This window comes from Ailuropoda melanoleuca, chromosome 18 (genome assembly GCF_002007445.2).
Source record: "Ailuropoda melanoleuca isolate Jingjing chromosome 18, ASM200744v2, whole genome shotgun sequence".
NCBI lineage: Eukaryota > Metazoa > Chordata > Mammalia > Carnivora > Ursidae > Ailuropoda > Ailuropoda melanoleuca.
The window spans coordinates 33,549,034-33,572,551 of NC_048235.1; the positions used below are offsets into that span (position 1 = coordinate 33,549,034).

At 42.8% G+C, this 23,518-nt stretch overlaps 1 protein-coding gene across 11 annotated transcripts in view; it reads right to left on the reverse strand.

Annotated features, from left to right (window-relative positions):
• Window positions 1–23,518, reverse strand: part of TACC1 (transforming acidic coiled-coil containing protein 1) — a 109,139-nt gene that overhangs the window by 15,816 nt on the left and 69,805 nt on the right. For 6 of the 11 annotated variants that reach the window (XR_004621940.1, XM_019805968.2, XM_034647624.1 and 3 more), the window contains 4 exons: window positions 12,739–13,837; window positions 9,104–9,164; window positions 6,599–6,806; window positions 3,878–3,930 (listed from right to left, as the gene is read on the reverse strand). Coding sequence is in view for 10 of the 11 variants with exons in the window: in XM_019805968.2 (XP_019661527.1) it covers window positions 3,878–3,930; window positions 6,599–6,806; window positions 9,104–9,164; window positions 12,739–13,837 (1,421 nt within the window). In the remaining variant the exon portion in view is untranslated. The remainder of the gene's footprint in view (window positions 1–3,877; window positions 3,931–6,598; window positions 6,807–9,103; window positions 9,165–12,738; window positions 13,838–23,518) is intronic. The other 5 variants (XM_034647627.1, XM_034647628.1, XM_034647630.1 and 2 more) reach the window with 3 other exon arrangements.

The window sequence follows — 23,518 nt, forward strand, 5'->3', positions numbered from 1 at the left end:
GCCTGTTTCAAGCAGCATCTGGAGGAAGCAGCCCACCCTGCTGACAGGAATCCACGGTTCCCCCAGAAACACTATCCTGGGGTACATCTATCACTAAGCCAGAAGCCACTTGTGGTGGGCAGCCTCAAACATGGCACCCGATGACCCCCACCGTGCTGGTACTCATCCTCTCATGTGGACCTGGGGACTCACTTCTAAAGAGACTATGGTAAAAGCCATGGGATGTCACTTTTGAGATTAGTTTACAAAAAGACCGGTCCAGCTTCCACATTGTGAAGAACTCTCTAGGGAGAGGCCCACGTGGCAAGGAATTGATGTCTCTGCCAACAGCTAGCGAGGACCTGAGACGTGCTGACAGCCACGTGAGTGAGCTTGGAAGTGGGTCCGCCCCAAATTGAGTCTGGAGGTGACCGCAGCTCTGGTCAACACCTTGACTGCAGCCTATGTAAGGTCAGAGGCACCCAGCAGAACCACGCCAGGATTCCAGAGCCAGAAAGGAAGACATCAGAAATGTTTCTTATGGATAATGAATAACCTCTGGACATTTGAGTCAGCCCATTAACTTCCTGTGCCCTGCTTCTCCTCAAGAAACTTGCTCATACCTTGCTTCCCATGTAACTTACCTACAGGGAGGTAACACCCTAGGTCAAGCTGACACATTTGGTTCACTTTGTTGTTAAATTTCTGATTCTAAGTTAATACATTTTAAAATCACTCTTTTGTGTTTTTATTGGTTGAAGCCAGAATCCCCAAGTCAAATCAATTCTAGGAAACAGCCCTCCTGTGCCTCCCAAGATTTTGGGAAATAAGCCAAGAGTTTTCTTAGTAAGGAAAATATCAACGTCTATTCTAGAGATTGCCATCTCATTCATTTGTTGAGGGGATAAATGAGCTGTCTCCCACTTGCTCAACAGCTTAATGTGCCTGGAGGAGGCAGCACTCCGAGTTGGAGGCAGGTAATCAGACCTCAGATGGGGGAAGATATATCCAGATGAGAGGGCTCGGCAGCATGCAGCCCTCCCCTGGTCACTCCCTTCCGCCTGGCCACGTGCTCTCCGGTCATGGCTCAAAATGCAACAGCTCTTACAAGGAATTTATGGCAATGGCCTATTTTGGCCACCTTTTTTCAAGAACCCTAGGATTTAGCTCTTCACCTTCTTAATCTTTTATGTTGCTTATCGAACAGCATGGAAAGCCTACAGAGGCAACCATCACAAAGAACTGACCCAACAATCTCATCCTGGGCTGGGCAATCTATTATGTTTAATAAAGATGTTAACCCAATCAGTCAGTCCCAGCCTTCCAAAAGGGTCCTATTTCATGTCCCCTAATCCTTTTCCCTGTTCCCAAAGCATTCACAACTGAGGGCCGAGAAAGACCTGTCTCTAGACAGTGGAACTCAGTGTAGTCCTGGTTGCAGACTGGCTGTGAGCATGGATGCCACCAAGGAAATCTCTCTGCTCACGTCCTTGTAGTGGGAAAATGAGCACCACTGGTCTCTCACAGCAAGCTGAGTTCATCCCATCTTTTGTCCTTGAACCCACTGGAGCAGTACCACTCCAGCCACTTTGCTCTAACAGAGACATCCTTGGAAAAATCAAATAAACTCAATTTTTAAGAAGTTTAAGCCTTCCTAAAAAAATAAATTGACTCCTAACTGAAAAAACGCTGCAGACAAAATAGCTGATAAGCAAGATGAGACTTATTGCCCACCACTGACTGTGCTCTGGCCTTAGTCACCTTGCCCTGGCTGCCACTGACTGTGGGCCACGAGACTGCAACAGGAATGCACTTCCAAGAAACGCAGAGAGGCTTAAACAAATGAAAGCTAGATGAACCACATGTCTTTATTCAATGGGTAGGTTCACAGAACTGAAAGGAATTCCATATGGTAAGAGTCAGATGTGTGAGGGAGAGAGGAGACAGGGGAGGCTGGGGAGAAAGGAAGAGTCCCAGCGCAGAAAGCCACATGGGCCACCGCAGGAGTCTGAACTTCTTCGAAAGACAAGGGAAGCCAACTAAGAGGTTTAAGCAAAGAGTAGCAAGATCAGTTTTGTGTTTAAAACATTACCTTGGCTTACGTAAAAGGGTGAGAGAACAGCCTGGAAACAGGCAGACTGGTTAGGAAACTACCACCATATTTAAAAAGACGGGTGGTGGCCACAGACTGGCGAAAAGTCCGTGGGTTTATAACATATGGTTTCTGGACATTGAAACCACAGATTTTGCTTGTGGGAATAAGGGGGCGGGAGAAGCCCAAGGGGTCCCCAGGTTTGCAGGGTGGGTTATCAGTAACACTGACCACTCAGACATTCAAGGAAGAAACCCTGGGTGACTTTCACCAACTTTGCTTCACCACCACTGCACTCCAGCCACCATGCGCGTCTCCCAAGTCACCAAACAGTGATGGTTCTACCTGATAAATCTCTCTCAGCCTCCACCCCATCCTTTGAACTCTTACCCATCATGATGCTCCTTACTTAAAACCCCACAATAGCTCCCTACTGCTTCTACCATGAATTTCAAACCTCCTGGCACCATGTCAATGGCCCCTGATGATCTGGCCCTCAGCTACTGTATGTAGACCACCCTCTGATCACATGAAATGACTAACACCTCCGCTTCCTCATAAAGCCCACGCTCCTCGCTCCCTGCCTCTGCGCAGACCAACTCTGCTGTCCCGAACGCCCGTCACTGCTTCATCTGGCAAACCCCGTTCTCTCTTTACAACTAAGTTCATATGGAGGAACCTAAGACGACACCACCTTGACCACGTGATCAAAATTAATTCCACCGATAACGGGACACCCTGGGATACACAAGGTACTTCTGATGGCTTTGTGCCCAAAATGCATAAACCGAATTTAATTATGAGGAAACACTGGACGGACCCAAAATGAAAGATATTCCATAAAACACGGACCTGTATTCTTCAAAAGCGTCAAGGTCAGGAAAGACAAAGAAAGACTGGAGAATTATCACAGACTACAGGAGGCTGAGAACCCGAGAACTAAAAGCAACATGGGATCCTGAGCTGGATCCTACACCAGAAAAAGGACATTACTGGGACACCCGACACAATTTAAATACGGCTTACAGCTTAGATAATAATACTGTACTGGTGTTCATCGATTTTGATAACTGTACTGTGATTTATAAAATGTTAACATTCAAGGAATATGGGTAAAGATTTACAGGAATTCTTTGCACTACTTTGTAAGTCTAAAAAGTGTAACATAATTTTGCTTTTAATGAGCTTAAATTCAGCCTCCCCAACACCTGCTGTGCAGGTGGTCAGCCCTGGCTCCCCCAGCCCCTGGAACACATACGATTACAACATGCACATTCACAGGTATCGTCAGGTTCCATTTTGTATCAACTACCAGGGTGTTCAAGAGAAATACAATGCAAGCCACTGGTAATTTAAAATGTTTCGGTAGCCATTCAGAAAGTAAAGAGATACACAAGTGAAATTAATTTTAATAATACAGCTCAGTTTACTAATATATCTAAAATATCATCTCAACATGTAATCAATATTAAAGTTCAAGAGTTCGAGACATTTTATTTTCCTTTTTTTTTTGTCCTAAGTCTTCAAGACTAGTTATATTTTATACGTACAAGACATCTCTATTCAGACTAGCTACAGGTCAGGTGCTCAGTGGTCACATGAGGCTGGTGGCTACTGGACAGCTCTCAGGATAGACTGTGAGCCCTCAAGTGAAGAAACTTTTATTTATATTTCAGCCCATCACCAAACGATGACTAGAATTTATTTAATGAATTAATGTGGGCTTTAAAATAAATACTGGAAAAAAAAAAAAAAACCAAACCTGAGCCCCATACCTCCCCGGCCCCCCACAAGTGTAGAACTTACGGTCATGGCGGATCCATCTTTTTCCATCTTCTGGCACGTCTCTTTCTCTATGCCTACAACACAGAGAGTCATTTTTACAGTTATCCCAAGAAGTCAGTTCCCGTCTTTCCCGGTGAAAAGACTCTGGAGACCCCAGTGCAGGTCCAGAGTGACGTCTATGAACCCATGAACAGCATTTCCAGATTTTCAAAGGCGCACTGGCACTTTGTTGATGGATGCATTGTCTGTGTTAAAAGTCCAAAATATTCAGGAGAAAGGGGAGGGTGCCGTCAGCCGGCCATATGCAGAATCACCATCTTCAGGTGGAAAGAACAGCAAGGCTGCCCCCTTGTGTCCGAAAAGTTTTGTAAATAAATCGTTATAACCAAGAGACTATGTCAGAAAGAGGGAACTACAACGTGAATGTTATTTTTATTACTGGACCTGAATGAATTTAAATTCCAGCCCAGAAGGGTACCCTCAGACTAATCAATGTAGCAGATAAAACAATAAGCTCTAAATTCCAATGCCCTAAAAACTAAGTTCATTGTCCCCATACGCTTTCAAACTCGTCTCCAATCTACATTCCACTCTACCACCACCAAAGGCAACATTTAAAAAAAATAATAATACTACGCTTTTTCTAATTAAAGGGACAGGTACTCATTGAAGAAAATTTTAAAATGAAAGAGCACACAATTTTAAAGCTATGATCCTCCATGTAGCAACAACGAACTATTTTAGTGTACTATCAACAGTGAATTTTTTTTTAAAAGATTTTATTTATTTATTCAACAGAGACAGAGACAGCCAGCGAGACAGGGAACACAGCAGGGGGAGCGGGAGAGGAAGAAGCAGGCTCCCAGCGGAGGAGCCTGATGCAGGGCTCGATCCCTTAACGCCAGGATCACGCCCTGAGCCGAAGGCAGACGCTTAACCGCTGTGCCACCCAGGCGCCCCAACAGTGAATTATTTAAAACACAAATGTGACCATCACCTGCTTCCAGACCTTCCAGACCTTCAGTGGCCCCCCTTTAGCTACAGGATCAAGTCCAGGTTCCTCAGTACGACCTTGTTTTCCCACTTGTCCTGAATTCACAGAGAACTGCTGAGCATTTCCCAACATGGCAGGTTCCTTCCCAGCCCGGGAGAGATTCTCGTTCCCTGGGGGCACATCTATGTATGCATTTATCAAGACCTGGCGCAAAGGCAGACGCCCCGGGAAACAGAGTCTGATGCTCCTGACGGAGCCAGAACTCCTCTCCCACCTCCACAGCGCCTACCACTCCGCATGACCGCAGCCTCTGCTTGCTCCCAGGACACGGCTCCTCAGTCACATACACTGGAGCACTAACTATTCACGAACTCTGAGGACAGCACCATGGCTAACCCAAGCTCTAGAAATTTCTGTTGGAGGAATGTCCTCCTAGTAAGGGAGAATATAATCCCATCAAATATCTACATGCTCCTATACCAGAGGAAATTCAAAGATGAATCACTCATAGTCCTTAACCTCAAGAAGTTTATCAAAGACACGTTATAATTACGGGGAACAGGAGCAGTAAGAAGAAATGCGGTGGGAACATAAAGTATATGACAGAAACCTGAAAGAACAGACAGAACTTTTATAGGAGATGGCAGGGAAAGGTATTTCAAATATAAGAAATAATGCAGGTACAAGGGTACTCAGCATCATCCCTGGGATGATGTCAGAGCAGAAACCAGCCTGGGAAGAAACATGGAACAGTGCCTGACACGTCTACTCTACAGATGGGAGATGGAGACGTGGGCAGTGGGGAAGAGGCTGAAGGGAGAACTCTCGAAAAGTATGGACTTCCACCTGCTTCCCTGGTTTGATGACATGTTGTGATTTCTGAAGTTCTAAGTATAAAAGTCCCCAGATCAAATTACATTGCTGCAAATCTGAGTTTTTAATAATGTTTATGGTAGTCAGGAACATGTTCTAAACATTACACAAGTCAAGTTTAAGGCCACAGATGTCACTTGCGACCTGGACAAGGGCCTCAGCTCTAGAATGTTCTTATAAGTTCAACAGCAAGAAGCTTCAGCATAGGTTAGTCTAGTTAGTTCTTATGAGAACATTAAGGATTTTTCAGGATATTGGTCGATTTTAAGCTACCACATCGGTGAGCGGGAAAATGTATATTCTAGTTATGAAAGCAATCTCTTCCATGTTAGCAGCGTGGTTAAAAGACCGTGAAACCAGATTCTTTTGAGGTTCAAATCCTAGTTCTACCATTTGCTAGTCAAGAGACCTTGGCTGGCTGACTTAACTTCTGTGTCTTACCTTCCTTCTCTGAAAAATGGGGGAAAAAAATACTACTGACCAAGGAGTAATCAGTTAATAGACGTAAAGCACTTAGGACTGTGGCTGCACGTGGCAAGGCACTACACGTGTTACTGTTATTTCTCTAAGTTGAACAACAATCACAACATGGCTACAGGCCATGATGTGGTCCTGGTCCCATAAAATCATTATTCAAGTAGTCTCATACATCAGTGTCTCCTGTGCATTCTGCCACTCATCCCTATGTCTCTGGTACTTCGATAAGACACCCTCCTGTGCCTCTTTTCTAGGTAAAGAAGCAAAATAAAATCAGCCACCTCTATGTATCCTCCAAGTGACCCAATTCTCTAATCTCTTTAAAGCGCCTCCTGCATTAGGCTTTCAGGCATTTCTAGGCTTATGTACATTAGAAAGATGAACATATACTTCCATACCTGCTTCTGAGGATGAAAACTCATGATTTATGGTAGACACGGGAACATTGGAACATTCAAAGTACTCCAGGTCTTCCTCTGGCTCACCTTTCACCTCGGCCCCAGCTGATTTCTGACCAGATGAAGTGGATGCCAATTTCTCCTCGTCAGTAGCGTGGCCATCCCTATTAGAAATGTCTGAAATCTGAGAGATCACTGCTCCTTCATCCTGGGAACGCAACAGACCAGATGCTACCGTTTAGGAGGACCAGCAGTGGGAAGGCCACATCTCAGCCACCATTCCACATAGATACCCAGTAAGACTTCACCATAGACTTCGGTACCAATCAGGGAGGAAGCTGGGGTCTCTCCATCATAGACTACTAAGCTTTCCAGAACCTAGCTTCTGTTATTCACACATGAGGTCCGAAAAATTAACCTTTTCCAGCCTAGATTTATAAGCAAGAATTTTAAGTGGTCCACAGTGGTTTTCAAATATTTTGCTCATATACCCCTCTGAATTGTTTTGGAATATCAATGTACCCCCATTGTATTTTCAGGTGACATCCAAAAACTTTTCAGCATAAATATAAAAAATTGCAAAGGATATAGTATCTGGTATACTTTAAAAATTGGCTTTGCTTAATTCAATCTAGTTACTCTAGTGATTTGATGATGCCCTATCATCTACTTAAAATCAAACATGAACACACACTCTTTAATAGTTTTAATAGTCAGACATTTGCATCATTGCTTTTCCTCTCTGAATTTTTATTTCCCTTCTACTTCCACCAAGAAATCGTCCTTAAAAAAAGCATTTGTATGCTTGAAAGTCTTTTGAAGTTCTCCCTATCATTTTTCTCATTTAAAAGTTAAAAACTAAAAAAAACTTCTATGACCACAGGTCTCTAAGTACTAATATTTTTTTCTTCTGGAGAGTTATCATTATAACTAACTAATGTACAATTTATCCTAAAATTACAACTTTTGATAAGTATTATCAAATACAAAAGTTTTTACTAAAACCAACTATCGATTATGTTTTGTTGTACCAATTATTTAAAACTTTTGCAGTGTGATACATGTTATTTTTCTGAATCATATCAAAGGTAAATTTCTCATGGTTCTTGTTGCCTGCTTTAGCAGTACTGGAAAGTGGATACTTCACACATTTGTAATAGATGAAAAAATAAATGAGGGCAAATCTTTTTTTTTTTTAATCTTCAGCCATGTACCAAGTTGTTGGTCCAAACTGTGTAAAATAAGTTAAATTTAAAATGCATTTTATTAACCAATGAATGTATTTCTGTAATCACAGTTATGCTAAAATAAAGTTTTAAAAAGGGGTCTCATCACAATCAAATGGGTCCGGAGTTTTGTTTCTTTTGTGTTTCCCAATTCATACAGTAATGGACAAGTATTTATTGCTACAAGGAAACAAGAGTCCATATGAATTTTAATCCTGTTTTTCATTTTTATAATTATAAATCAATAAGAAGCCTTAGATAGTTAAGCCTATTTATACAAATGAAAGAGAAAAAAGTTTTGCGGTAGAAATGTCTCTCAATTCTTGGAACCCCTTTCCAAGTTACGTACCAAAAATTCTAACATCAAAAATTATTTTGGGGGTGCCTCTGGGTGGCTCAGCCAGTTAAGCACCTGATTTTGGCCAAGGTCAAGGTCTCATGGTCCTGGGATAGAGCCTTGCTTCTGGGATCCCTGCTCAGTGGGAAGTTTGTTTGTCCCTCTGTCCCTACCCTGGGTCATTCTCTCTCTCTCAAATAAATAAAATCTTTTATTTTTAAAAAAATCATTTTTTACTGAGATATAATTGACATACGACATTGCGTCAAAGATAATTTTTTTTTAAAGATTTTGTTTATTTATTTGACAGAGAGAGAGACAGCCAGCGAGAGAGGGAACACAAGCAGGGGGAGTGGGAGAGGAAGAACCAGGCTCCCAGCTGAGGAGCCCGATGTGGGGCTCAAACCCAGAACGCCAGGATCACGCCCTGAGCCCAAGGCAGACGCTTAACACCTGCGCCACCCAGGCGCCCCATCAAAGATAATTTTTAATGATCTATCAGGTGACAACTCAGGTTCTCCTACTTTGTTGAAAGCAATGAATTAGAAAACCGTCTGACTTAAAAAAAATTATTATCCAATTATCAGAGTCAACCACTTTCTAAAAACATGCACCAATATTTCAAATCTGCCCTTTGTTTGGTGCCCAGACATTTCATACCCAGTGAAAATGCACCTTAGTAAGATTTAGAGTGAGAGGAAACTTTACCCCAAAGAAGTGGGAAAAGGGTTAATGTGAGGGGGCTCCCCTGTTCTCAGGAACCTTTTCAGGTCACTTTAGGAAGTTAAGGGTCTGGAAATTGGTTTCCTCAAAGCCGGATACTCAGACAGTTGGAAACTCTTCATTAATCCCCCAGCTCCCCACGCCCCACCAGGAGGATACAAACTCCAGTTTGGGGGACCCCTGGTCTAAGAGACATTCTGGTGATGGGCACAGACTCACCTGAGAACAGCCATCCAAAGTAAGAGACTGTGTTTCATATTTCTTCACCTTACAGCCACTCCTGGAAAGGAAAAAAACAAAAACAAAAAACAAAAACAGGCCATTTTGGAATCACATTGACAACTTCCAAGCTATGGGATGGAGCAGAGAAAGCAATGTGTGCAGAGAGAAGCCAAAGCATACAGCACCACACACGTTCTACACCTATACATTAGAGAGGGCAACACCTTTCACGTCTCTGAATCTCCTCCCAGGAGACAGGGCAAGCAAGGGACTATAGCTCAGCTCATTCTCTGAAAAGACCTCCTCACGTGCTTCTGTGGGATGTTTAACACCAGTACTCTGACCCCTACAGTTTCTGCTTACACACCACCAAGCCTTTCAGAGGTACCCTTAGCACCTAGAGACATTCAGTTAGTTCATCTGATCCTTACTCCCTTGGCTGTAACATTCATTAGAAAAATTACCACACTGGACCAGAGTCTTTAAAAAAGTTCTTTATTGCACTAAAAACCACATAAGTCTGATAAGACAGTTCCAGACCTGTGTGCTAACAGAGAAGAACTATGGTCAATGGAAAGTACAAAAATAAAAATATTTGTGTAAATGGTTACCATTCCTATTAAGCAGTAAGATGGAAAACGAATGTCATGTATTTGTGCAAAGATTGGAAGTGGGGAAAACTCCAAGCACCTGTTATTTTTTAACTAGCATAGAATTTATGACCCGAAGACTGGTTCAGATTCTGTTCTAACGAACGTAAAATTCCCAGTAAAAAAGCCACTCTGACAAAATTAATAAATAAATTTACAACTTCTTCTTCTGCGGGGAGGGGAGGTGCACATAAAGTTACCAGAATGTGCACGATCACTATCTAGTTTCCGGGGTTTTGTTCCTAATGCTCTTACTAAATGCCACCCCCTGCCACCGAACCACCAAACTGGAGTTGCCTCTAACATGTATCCCCTGCCCCAAGCCAGCAACCTTATCCTATCAAAAAAGTCAATTATTTCCAACAACAGCAGAGCAGTCCCTCAGACCACTGTCGGGATGATCTCGGGGCCAAGCCAGCGCTCATTATCAGAGTGCCACGTGAGGCGTGCCAAGCCAGAGGACGCAAGCTCTTGCACCTGAGGTGGAAGGCGCATCTCCACTCCTTTAGGTACAAATTGCAAGGCTAAGCTGACTCATGAAGTGGCAAATGAAATGCAAAAAATCATCAGAAGGTCAAACTCAGAAACAAGCCAACATGCTATGGAGAGATGGTCTGGGGAGAGGAACTGCCAACGGTCCCAGGGACAAACAGAAACAGCAGGAGTACTTACAACAGAAAACAGAGAAATTTCACTTGTTCAGTAGTCCTGATGCACCAATAAATCAGAGACAGAAAAGAGACAGACAGATGGAGAAAAAAATCATGTAAAGCCTGGAATATTTATCTGTAGTCTGGCAGATGTAAAGGCTGCAAAATTCTTTCTATGAGGTGGGATACAAATAAAAATGTCATACTCATGAATGTTATCACTGGTGAGCGAATGATTATCAGGAACCTCTCTCTAACAGACTAAGAGTAGTAGAAACACTCAGAAATGGCTCGTATTCGAATTTATAGATGAAAAGGGAACTTCCAAATATTTGTCAAAATATAAAACCAACATTTCACCACTGAGAACATTTACTCTTAGATGTCTCGTCATCCAGATTAAAGGCCATGTGTGAGTACGACAGTTGACAATGGATCTGCTTCTAACTACCGTAGGTGTGTATCACTAAGAAGCTTGCAGTGATTTTACATAATTTATCTTATTTGAGCTTTTAATATACCAATCATAGATGGTACAATGTCTCCACTTTACAGAAGAAGCTGAGATGCCAATTGCATGCATCTTTTAAAAAGCCCCACAAGTAACCTGCTAACAGAACTTCTGACTTTCCACTCGATCCTACTTCCACAGGCACACCTCCAGCCTTTCCCACCGACGAAGTGATTTTCTAAAAACCCCGGAGTCACACAAGAGGTGGAGCACCCTCTCTTACAGAAAGAACAAGGAGACAAGAGTTCTGATTGCATAAGTGTTTTAAAAAAAAAACCTATAAGGAATATTAAATCAAGAAGTTCACTCACCAAGCACAAAACAGGAGGAAAACGCCACTGGGTGAGGGCAGCAGGACCCGAGAGGGTACTTCTCGCTACTGAGAATTAGGTGTAGGATAAACTCCGTCCCTCTTTGGTCCAGATTTAATCCGATCTAACATGAATGCACTGGCTACACAGCGTCGACATGCAGCTAGAAGGGAGGCCCCGATGACTCCTTATCAACCTTGCTAGCCAGAAGCACCCCGTATTTCGGACATCCCACGTTTCCAAGCACCAAGGCAGTGACGGGGCCAACACATACCCGAAGCACTGACTAGAGAAGGTAACTAACCTCAGTCACAGAAGAGCACCCTAAGGGTGCCCAATCAGTATTTTCCAGCAACCATTTAACTGCTCATATGTATCGAAGAACAAATCAAGAACTACCACTGGCATTTCATTCACCTTAGACATTCTGGGGTTGCCGAGGAACTGATTTCTCATGGCTCAAGCTTCTTGGTCCTGATGCTTTCTGCTCTTTAAACTTTCTAACGTGATTCATCATGCCATCTAGCATGTTCCGTCAGGTCACAGTAATGCTGACCATTACTTCCCTGACTCGTCTATGGTGACAGCTGGAAATGATGGTACTTCTCATTCTCCCTTTTCACATTTCATCCTCCATGTCATTGGTCCTTCTCTGTATCTCATTTTTAGTAAAATGTCACAGCCATACAAAGGGATATATTGTCATCAACTCAAGTTCTGTGAAAAGGTAACTCTGTAACAAATATAAACTGAAACTTTAGACGAATAAGCTTGATCACTCTGAGAACTCCAAGGACCTTGGAAAAGTGGTTACCGAGGTCCCAGAAAGCGGGACAGGGTGGGGAGACAACATACGACAAAAGACCCATTTAGTCAGAGTTACACGAATGTTTAAAATGTTCTTGATTCTCATTGGACATTTCCTGCCTTACTGATGGAGCCAGAAGCTAAACACGGAGACATAAGAATTCTAATCAACTTTTAGCGGTAGGTTTGTTTCCAACAAAAATCACGGCTTCCTGTTTTAAGAACTTTCGGGACCATTTTGCACATGTTACTGATACTAGACAGGTAATCTGGAGGCTTGGAATTTTTGTTTTATCCACAGGAGAATCTGAAGGAGAATCTGGCTAGCTAGCACTGACACTTCAATTCTCTATATAAAGTAATTCCTGACAGCCCAGATAGGGTTTCAGAAAAATATCAAATCTCTACCTATCGTACACTATTCTTTTTTTTTTTTTTTTTAAATAAGAGAAAAGCACCCAAGGTGTGGAGCTCAATAAGCTGAGGATTCAGAAACAAGGCAGACGCCTGAAAAGGAAGCCTCTGGTACTGCTAACTGTACACCAGAGTCAAGCAGAACAGTGAGGACTGCCGCAGAAAGCTACGAGCCATGTGTCTGCCCTGATGCACCTCAAAGGTAACTTCAGTTGCCCAAAACAAGAGCAGCCGGCTGCCAAACTCAGAGAGTACACAGAACACAACACCCACACCCGTCGTCACTCACGTTATTAAACGCGACTTTGCCTTCTTGGGTGATTCTAAGATTTCATTAATAGGATTACCGGCGGGAGAACAGAAGTCACTGCTCACTAACGTAGTTGGTTTAAAGGGATCCATGGATTCGTCAAAGTGGTAGGAGCCCTTAGAGGAGAGAGGGGGGGAGTTCTGCAGAGTTGAGTGGCCCCCAAAGGGACTGAAGTTGTGGTGATCCCACTGGCTGGGATCCAGCTTCGCGGGTGCCTGGGACGGAGGACAACTGTCTGCAGCGGGGTCCACAGGCTGGTCCGCACCTTTGGCGCCTACCGGCTTACTAACGCTATCTTTCTGTACCTTGGGAGGCAGCCTGCTACCCAGTTTCCTGCCAAGCTTCCTTGGAAGGCCTTTCCTGGACTCTACATTTTCCACATCTTCTGTGAAATCAAACTCTAGTTTTAGAGGTGAGTTCCTCGACTCCTCCAGCAGCTCAACTCCTGAATCGTTGGTGTCACTGCTGGGAGCGCTTGATGTTTCCTTAATATCAGGGGGAGATTTCTGGATCCTGGCACCTCCTAGCAAAGGATGTGTGTTCCCATCCATCTCATCAGGGCAGAACTGATAAGACGCCTGGGGGAGAAGCGTGCCCTCCAGGGCAGTATCAGTTTCAAAGAATTCGCCAATGGTCTTCTTCCTCAGAGAGACGGGCTTGGGTTTTCTTAGTTTGCTTCTGCTGGGAACAGTCTCTGGACAGGAGCTGCCAGCCTTGAGGTCAGCTTCTGTGGAGGCCTCCAGTGTAACCCCCATGGTGCCTTCTGTCATTGCCTTGTCCGGGGTGGCTTCTGGTGTGTTGGAGGGCAAAGCCTCACCCGAGACCACAGTTACAGAGCCATAAGCAGCCTTTGTTCCTAGAGCTGCCGGGATATCCGGGGGATTCTTGGTTTCTATTGAAAATGGCCTCACTACTAAAATTTTGCTACTCTCATGTTCGGGTTCTTCTTTGAAATCCTTGACCGCGTAAGAATCAACAGCCTGCTGGGCTACCTCATTTCCTGAGGTTCTAGGACAAGTCTCAGATGAACACTGTTCAACCACTTCCGCTACCAGCTGTTCATCGGCTTCTTGTGATTCTAAAACAAAACACAAAAGCCATCTATTAAAGACTTATCTTTTTGGCATGGTTAAATATTCTCTACTAGCTGAATCCACAGAGACAAGCAGCAAGTTCCTCCCTCTTTGCTTTTATTAAGCATCTCTAAGATTCAGCAAGGTCAGCAGAGCAGCCTGAAAGGGAACAGCCGATGCTACACTCTAAAATCACTTTTCCTATCCCAAATTGTATATGTGTTTTAGCACAGTTATATAAACAATAATTATGCCAAATAGAGCTACTGAAGAAAGAGCTAAATAGATTGAGAGAGTATTCCACAGTCTAAAATAACTGGGTTGGAAAGAACGTTAGATAGTGCCAGCTTAGGTAGAGGGGTCAGATCTGGCCCCTGACAGCTTTAGGGTCCGAATGTTATGCAGGAAGCAGATTTTCATCTTTGGATGTCAAAAACAAGTGTTACCTCCTCCCCAGAAGATTGTTTAAATTATTGAACTGTTTCAAAATTAAATGAAAAACCCACCATGGCCTACCTGCCATGGCCTGCTCAGAGGAACTTCTCTGTAGACTTAAAAAACTAAAAGAACCAGGGGCACCTGGGTGGCCAGTCAGTAGGGCGTCTGCCTTCAGCTTGGGTTGTGATCCCAGGGTCCTGGGATCGAGCCCCGCATCAGGCTCTCTGCTCAGTGGGGAGTCTGCTTTTCCCTTTCCTTCTCCCCGCCACTCATGCTATCTCTCAAGTAAATAAATAAATAAAAATGTGTGTGTGTGTGCGCTTAGGAAAAAAAAAAAGCCTTGAAATAAAAAAAAAAACTAATTTGAAAAATCAGATGCAGAAATGAAACAAATAGTCCTGGGGCACCTGGCTGGCTTAGTCGATAGGGCATACATGCGACTCTTGATCCCAAGGGTTGTGAGTTCAAGCCCACGTTAGGCATAGAGCTTACCCAAAAAAGAAAAATCAACTGGATTTAATTAAACTTAAAAAAAAATTGATGTTATTTAAAAACAACAACAACAAATAGTCCTTATTTTACTAAGACAAAAATCATACAATAATAAAGTTATTTTTTCTTTAGAAGCTCTGTCACTAAGCTGGGCCAGGTACTCTCTCAAAGCACTTGTGAAGAATAAAGATCGTCTTTAACTTGGGTTTTATGAGAAGAAATGCTGCAGTCAGGGAGGTGTACATGAGGGTATTTCTTTAAAGCACAAACTAAGATAGTGCTTTCCTGACTGAGATACCTAAAGTAAGAACAGAAGAGCAGCAGCGAGAACCGAATAAATTGGTATGATCATGGTATCTCATGATTTTAAGGGGAACTCTGAGATGACTCTCTAATCCTACTTCCTAACCCTAATCCTAATCCAGGATCAAAAACACTGAGCCCCACGGGAAGAGTTTTTTAAAGCACTCAGATATGTTTTCTCGACTCCTTTCTGACTAGAATTAGGTACGCAGTGACTTACAAACTGTTCTGCACAGTCGCTTCAGATATTCCACAATGTCCAATGTCAGTTTTGTTTTCAAATATACATTTAACTACTATTAATACTGTACTTTTTAAGAAGCTCTCAATACATGGTATCTGGGATTTGCTTTAAAAATACTTCAAAAGAATTTCTTTTTAAAAATAGAAAGTAAAGGGGCACCTGGGTGGCTCAGTCGGTTAAGTGCCCAACTCTTGATTTTGGCTCAGGGTTGTCGGGCTCTGCACTGGGCATGCAGCCTGCTTAGGATTTTCTCTCCCCAACTCTCTCTGCTCCTAGGTAGCTTCAGGATGAGGGCTGGTCACCGGAAAGGCCAAGCCAGCATGATGGGATTGGAACGTTCAGCCCCACCCCACCCTCACCTCAGGGGAGGAGAGAAGCTGGAAGCGAAGCCTCATCACCAACAGCCAATGATTTAATCAAACATGCCTATATAATAAAACCTACATAAAAACCCCTGAACAACAGGGTCTGGGGAGCTTACAGGCTGATGACCTCCTCAAAGTGCTGGAGAGGTGGTGCACTCAGAGAGGAGAGGGCACGGATGTTCTGCACCTTCACCTCACTTTGCTCTTCGCAGCCTGAGTTCTGTGAGTCATCTAAACAAATCACCAAACCTAAGAGGAGGGCTGCGGGAACCCCCAAACTTAAAGCCAGTTGGTCGGAATTACTGAAACTATTTGTAACTGGCATCTGAATGAAGTGGGGGGGGGGAACACACAGTCTTGTGGGAATGAGCACTTAATGTGGGGCCAATGGAAACCATGGATAATTAGTGTCAGAATTCACTGAACTACTGATGCCAGGTTGGGGTCAGAGAACCCGAGAACATACAAAACAAGAAATTTGTCTTGAAACAGTGAATATTCAACAGAGATAGCCACAAAGGCTATTAATGATGCTGTTAAACACTGCAATACTGTATTTTTCCACCAAAAAGATTGAAACACATGAGGAACCACTTCATATACTTTTTCTAAATTTTACATCTGCAAAATTGTTAGATACTCCTAGTAACTCAACTTTGAAACACAAATTTCCTTCTGCTCCTCTTTCAGGCTTCCAGGACAGTTGAGCTAAAGTATATTTTCAGGTACTAAGTGTTTCAAATCCTCATTGGTCACTACTAGCTTGTATAAATCAAGGTTTTCTCAATAACATATAACCCAAACACAACTCAAATATACCGATTTAGATTCCAATTTCGTTATTTTGGATTTTTCAATTTCATAAATCCCCTTATTTTAAAAACTGATGCTTTGAATCTTTACAACTATAAGATATATCATTTCCCACGATCTATGCAGTCCTTTAATAAATAGCTCTATTTATATTTTTCAAGTGATACCAATAATAATGAGATGATCTCATCTCAGTGTAACCCACTGTGGCATAACTGAGCACAGAGCAAATGCAATATGGAGAAGAACTGCAAGAGGGTCGAAATTCTAGGGGCTTCGGCGAGGGTAATGAATAGGAAGAGAAATATGGAATATTTAAGAAAGAAAATGAGGTAAAATTGATAAGGCCAGTCCCTGGCTGGCCATAGGACTGAAGCCGATGGAGGTATCAAAGATGATTCGTAAGTTTTTAACTTATGGGAAGACAAGATGTATTACCATTCAATGACATTCCGGAAATACTAGCAAAAGAGTCTGGGGGCTGTGGGAGTGGGGCCAGGAGTTTGGCTTGGACACGCTGAGAGCTGTTTGGGTCTTTTAAGTAGAGATGTTGAGTAGGCAGTAAGCTCAGAGATCTGGGTTGCGAATAATACTTGACATAACTGAAACCATGGAGGTAGATGTGAGTCCCTTAAAAGCCACACGGAATACGACATAATTATAAGTTATCTCCATTTTACACTTTCATCGTTGAGCCTCAGCATATTTTAAATCTGAATTTTTAATTTATTTTATTTTTATTTTCTTTTTAAGATTTTTATTTATTTATTTGAAAGAGAGAGAGGGAGACACAGAGCACGGGCAGGGGAGGGGACGGGGCGNGGGGGGGGGGGGAGAGCAGAGGGAGAAGCAGGCTCCCTGCTGAACAGGGAACTGACACAGGGCTCAGTCCCAGGACCCTGGGATCATGACCTGAGCTGAAGGCAGATGCTTAACTGACTGAGCCACCCAGGTGCCCCAAACTTGAATTTTTTAAAGTTGGTATCTTTTATTAAGAAAAAAAAAAAAGTGTATCTAAAAGTGATTAATTCAATTTAAAATTAAACTTCAAGAAAAAATCAAGCTCATAGATACAGAGAGCAGATTGGTGGTTGCCAGGTGGAGGGTGAGTGACATGGGTCAAAAGGCACAAACTTCCAGTTATAAAATACGTAAGTCATAGGGTTGAAATGTATGGCATGGTGACTACAGTTAGTAACAGAGTACTGCATATTTGGAAGTTGCTAAGAGAGAACTTAAAAGTTCTCATCATAAAATAAACTTGAAGCTATGTATGGTGACAGATGTTAACTGGACTTACTGTGGTGATCATTTTGCAAAATATACAAATATTGAATCACTATGTTATACACCTGAAATTAATGTCAATTATATCTCAACAAAAAAAACCTGAATTTTAATCATCTGTGTAAATTAAGAATAACATTATTAATAATGGCATCATAGTTATATATAAAGTTGTCCAAATATTTTGGGGATGCATATTGAATGCACATAGGACATGATACCTGGAATTCGCTTTAAAAATATTTAAGCAACAAAACAAAAGAAAAAGGGAATGTTGGAAGCAAGCCCGAGAAAATCTTGATAATTGTTTCATCTCGGCAGTGGGAATATGGAAGTTCTACTTTTCTGTGTGATGTTGGGAACCAATCGCAACAAAATTTGTTTCTTTTCTCTTCCAGTGTCTTCTCCTTGCCATTGACTTGTAAACATTCACCATCAGTCTCCCTCATGGGATCCCTGGGTCCCCACACCTCCAGTCCTCTGTCCTTTCCTACAGGCTTGAGAGAACGTGAGGGGAGGGCGAGGCTACAGACAGGAGAGTAGCGTGACCCACACCTACCCACTTCTTAGAACCTCACCATCAACCCCATGCCTCCCAAAGATCAAGGGGGAAAGAGTCACCTTTCACTTACCTCTCTCCTAGCTTTTGGTTTCTGCCCTACTCTTCTCTATTCGAAAAGGGCAGGGCCTTCCCACCTTCCCCCACATCTGTGCACTCCTTTTAGATCCTCTCCCCTTTGTCCCCATCTCCACCGGCTGCGTTTGCCAAGCTGAGAACCTGAAACTCAGAGGGAGAGTACCTCACAGTGTGAGGGGACAGGACAGGCAGCCTGAAAGCTGGAGGGGGAGGAACGGCAAAGGAGCGGGATCTCAGTGTTAAGACAGAGTTCTAGCGCTGCCCTCGGCCCAGCCCCATCCCTGCAGCTCTAAGGATTCAGGAGCTTTGTGGGCTGCATCATAACGCCTGCCACCTATGATGGAACGGGGAAGGAAAGCAAACGCCCCTCATCTGAATTCAGCCTGAGCCGACAGGTGGAGGAGCGCTGCCAAGGGGACACCACCCAGGCACCAGGCCAATTAACATGCCCCGTCATGCACCCAGTCACTGAGGACCCCACCTCAGTCCAGGATCTTCAGTCCCCACCAGAAAGTACTTCCGGGTGGGGCAGAGCAGGTGGGAGAGGATTGCTCACTGACTTAAAAAGCCAGTTTGGGGAGTCGTGAGAACATAAAACAAGAAAACAAACCACAGAACTCAAAAAGATATGTCTGAGTAAGATTTGAATCTTACTGAATCTAAATCTGCCAAGTATCCCAGTACCAGCTGGGCCTACATACCAAGTGCTGCCCCCAAACAGAACCTACACTTCAAGGACCACAGAGCTAAGAGTACAATGCCCTTCTCAGCAGGCTCTGGTTCTCAATCTTCCATCAGTCTAGAGTTCCAGCCACAGCTGTCAGGGCTTGCTTTTCATCTGCAAACACTGTTATGTAACCGCCCTACCTCTATTCTTCCTTCTATTTTTACAAAAATCCTGTATTCCTTAAAAATCTTCCTCCAGGGTGCTGGAATGCTCTCTCCCTGAAATGAGTCTGATGAGTTCGGACGATTCTGACAAGCACAGCATTGCCTGGCGGCTTCCAGAACACAGACGGTTAGAGATTAGATCAGTAGATGAATTCAAAGCAAACACAGAGGAAATCCAAAAATAGACCCACATTTCCACTTCTGCCACATTTGTTGCTGTTAACACAACCCTTCCTTTCAATTATCAGCCTTCCCTACATCGAAAAGGCTGTGTGAATCGCCCAGGGGTGCTTTAAAACATAGATGCTTTTCATGCTTATTCAGAATATAGACTATTCCAATGTAAAAGATCTTCCCTTCATTTTACAGTATTTTCAAAAGAAAAAGCACAGAATACCAAAATTTTGAAGACTGAGGTAACAGTCTTCCGACACTGTGGTTTGCACTCCAGTATGTTGAAGATATACTGAGTTAGAAGTCAAGTTTGTGAAAAAGCTCTGAAAGCCTCAGAAGGGGGCAAATGCTATTAACACGAAGTATTTTTGAATCTGAGAAGCGTACTCACTAACAGACATGGAGAACCTACCCGGCTAGCTGCTTTCATGTGTATAATCTCATTTAAGAGGACACAGAACAGCACCATTTGGAAAACAATGCATATTAACACTTCTGGATTTGGCATTATTCTCAAATATGCTTGCCTTTTTCCTCTCAGATTTTAATTTTTTGGTGAAACATTGTCTGGAAGCTCCTTTAGATCTGTCCATCAGTTCCTTCCTGCAGAACGTCCCTTTTATGCATTCCTAAATACCTGACGTGTAAAGTGCGAAAGCTGGCAAAATTTGAACAGGCCTCCTGTATCACATGGACATATATACTGGCCTCTTTCTAACCTCAAAATCCAGTCTCTCACATCTAAGCTGAAGATACAAGGTCTGAGTCTAAGGCCTTAAAACAAAATCTGAGAACAAATACATGAAAATGAACATTTATAAAAATTCAGGAAGGGTTCGCAGATAAATTTTCAGGGGGTCCACAAAGCCCCTGAAACTCAAAGAAAAATTATGTCAGAGCATTCTCCAGTGGAGAAAATCCAAAGCCTTCTTCACAGCCTGGTACTTAGGAATGGCTGCTCTTGAAGACTGTTATTTCTGGACCACTTTTAGGGTCCTTGAAAGGGCTCCTCTCATTACTTTATAGTTGTAACTTTAATATCCCTTCAATCACTACACTGAGGTTTAAAAACTCTTCAGCTACGGGGGGGGGGGATTTTCACATCTAAGAATAAAGCTTGTCACTTCTGAGAACAGTCAAAAGGGATGCGTTGCAAGTGCCGTTTTAAGCACTTTTAAGTGTGGACTAAATCCTTGAAAGGGAACATTCACTAAAACATAAATTCAAATAGGTTTCGTTTAAACCCAATTCAGCCCCCTTACTTCATTCATGCTGGAGGGACACTAAACATCACATGGGAATGGGTGTGGGAAATGGTCTCTCCAGTACCAGGGTGTGGCAGGAAGGGAGCCTGGACAGACTACCCCAGGAAAGAGAATCAAACCCCAGGAACAAACTTGAGTAAATATTTTCCTTCTCTGGATGGTGGTTGAGGTTTTGCTGTACAGAGAGCAGCATAAATGTCAAGAGACGCCCAAAATATGGCCTAAGTCCGCAGACTTACGTGGAGCTCTTATCTAATAAATGCTGGATATTTAGAGAACAGTGATTTGAAGGGCGATGCACACTGCTGGCCTGCCTGGTGACCTTGGCCTTGTGCTGGCCACATTCAGAGGTCAGGTGTTGTGAAGGCCTGATAGACAGCAGAGAAGCAGCCACCCACCACGCCTGGTGTCATGCGAGAGAACAATGAGAGGGAAGAAAAAGGAGGAAGCAGCACTGACTACAGTGTCAGCCACGGTGACTGAGCATTTTACGAACAAAAACTCACAATGAAAAGGAGGATTAAAGAGAACACACAGAATCTCCTGTTTTAAGGAATCTCCGAATCGGAGGCAGCAAGCAGTTTTAGTGAGCAACCAGACCATAAATCCTCTTCCCAATTTCCCATTAAAAAAAAAAAAAAAAAATCCCTGGTGCTTTCCACTGAAATTAAGAATAAGTTCTATATGATAAAGGCTACAAGCAAGCAAGCAATTTTTTTGAATGGCCAAAACGTTTTTGAAAAACATGCTCACTTTCACATAATTAATAAGCAGGATACCATTTTTAACCCATCAGATGGGTAAAAATTAAACTACTGATGATACCCAGTAACAGCTGCTAAATAAGGAGGCCAGTAGGCACTCTCGTACATTTTGTGGGTCAGTCTGCTGTGGGATCGTTCAGAGTATTTAGCAATACCTATCAGAATCCAAAATGAATAGATTCTTGAATTCATCAATGCCACTGCTAGGAATTTAATTATGCTCACAAAAAGGGCCATACACACATGTATAAGGATGAAGATGTTCATTGAAGTGTTGGTTCCTACACACTGATTCTGGGCAATTACAAAGTACCACAGAGGGCTGAAAGATCACTAAACATGCAACATTGCACTGGAATACTATTGGGTGTTAAGCCATGAAGTAGATCTGTATGTGCTAACGGGACAGGATCTCCAAGACACGTCACATGGAAAAAGAAAGGGGAAGAGCAGTGTTTGAAGAGACAGTTACATAGTTATTCAATTTAAACATATAAAGACATAAAACTTATATTCTGAGGCCCAAAACCTTATTAAGCACAAAAATCTCTTCTTACCCAAACTTAATCCCCTTTTACCCATTTCTCTTTTGTCTCCATTTCACCACAGGATTCCTATTTCCAACCCCACCAGCTCCCCCTCTCCCCCTCCTCCCAAGACAGAGGGATGGAATTCATTGTAAAAGGCTATTTTTGAAGTGCCTCCTTTCTGAAAATTTTTTCTTAATTACAATATTGTTGTAACTGCTTGACACTCTAGATATATTACTTTATTTAATTCTCACAAAAACCCTGTGACCTATTTTTTTAATCCCATCTCACAGGTGAAGAAATCATGGCTCAGAACGGTTAACACAAATGAACGCACACACCTGCTCATACAAAGGAAGGTGGAGAGAGGGGAAGGCAGTTGGATTCTAGTTTGGGGCAAAGGCAAGCCATGGCTCAACCATGCTAGACAGTCCCCCAATTAATTCCAGAGCTATCTTCATTATCTAATTTCTCTTCATGCATGGGAAACCCCAAGTGGGATCATAAGCCAAGGAAGAAAGGGTCCAGAGTGGGGGTTCGACGCTATGGTGTGACACAAATGTATTGATTATGTTGTCAAATCCACGGAGGGGTGGGCATCTGAGAGTCAGGGAGCAGAGGGACAGTCTCTAGGAACAAAGCACCAGTGCTATGCTTCTGAGTGCTTAGAAGTGAGACGGAGAATTCACATGACCATGTTGGGACACACATCTCAAATACATGGAACTATTCCTACCTACTGCTCTAGTCTATCCTCATTGGTGGAGATAATCCCACAGTTGTACAATTTCCATGTGGTAACAGATCTCATAATTGGGAAACTTCAATTTATACAACTATAGAGTAGAACCCCTGGTTACCAAGACCTTGGCCTGGATTTCTGAACTCAAGCCCAAAATGTGGGTCTTTGCTATTCAGGGCCACATTAAAGATATGCAGAGAATAACACAAACTTGGAAGGCCCAGCAACGACAGTGAAGTTTTATAAATGTACAACAGCAATTGACTATAAGCCACAGTACTACAATATTCTACATAAAGATACAAACCAGATGTTCAATGTCACCACTCCCTAATTAATTTAAACCATTTGCTTCATCATGACTTAAGGCCCTAAAACCAAATTACAAAATATTTTCTAAGATAATCATCTAACCAACCAAGCACAGGCCTTTATGACCTGCAGCATACACTGCACTAGGCATAAAGAGACCACAAAGTGTGTGCGTGGGGCTTACAATCCAGTTAAGGAAACAAGAGTCACACTCAAAGCCCCTTCAGAGAACAATCAAGTGCTGAACAGTGAGGGGCAAAAGCTACCACCTTTCCATATGATTGCCACCTCACGTGTTTTTATGCAGAAAACACCAGTGCTCGTGGACTTCTGACTTTAGGGAGTCAGTTTCTTGTATCACCAACTTCTCTTCTCTTTCTAAAGGAGTGATTCCTTCTTTGAATTTGCCTTAATATTCAGCAAAAGAAG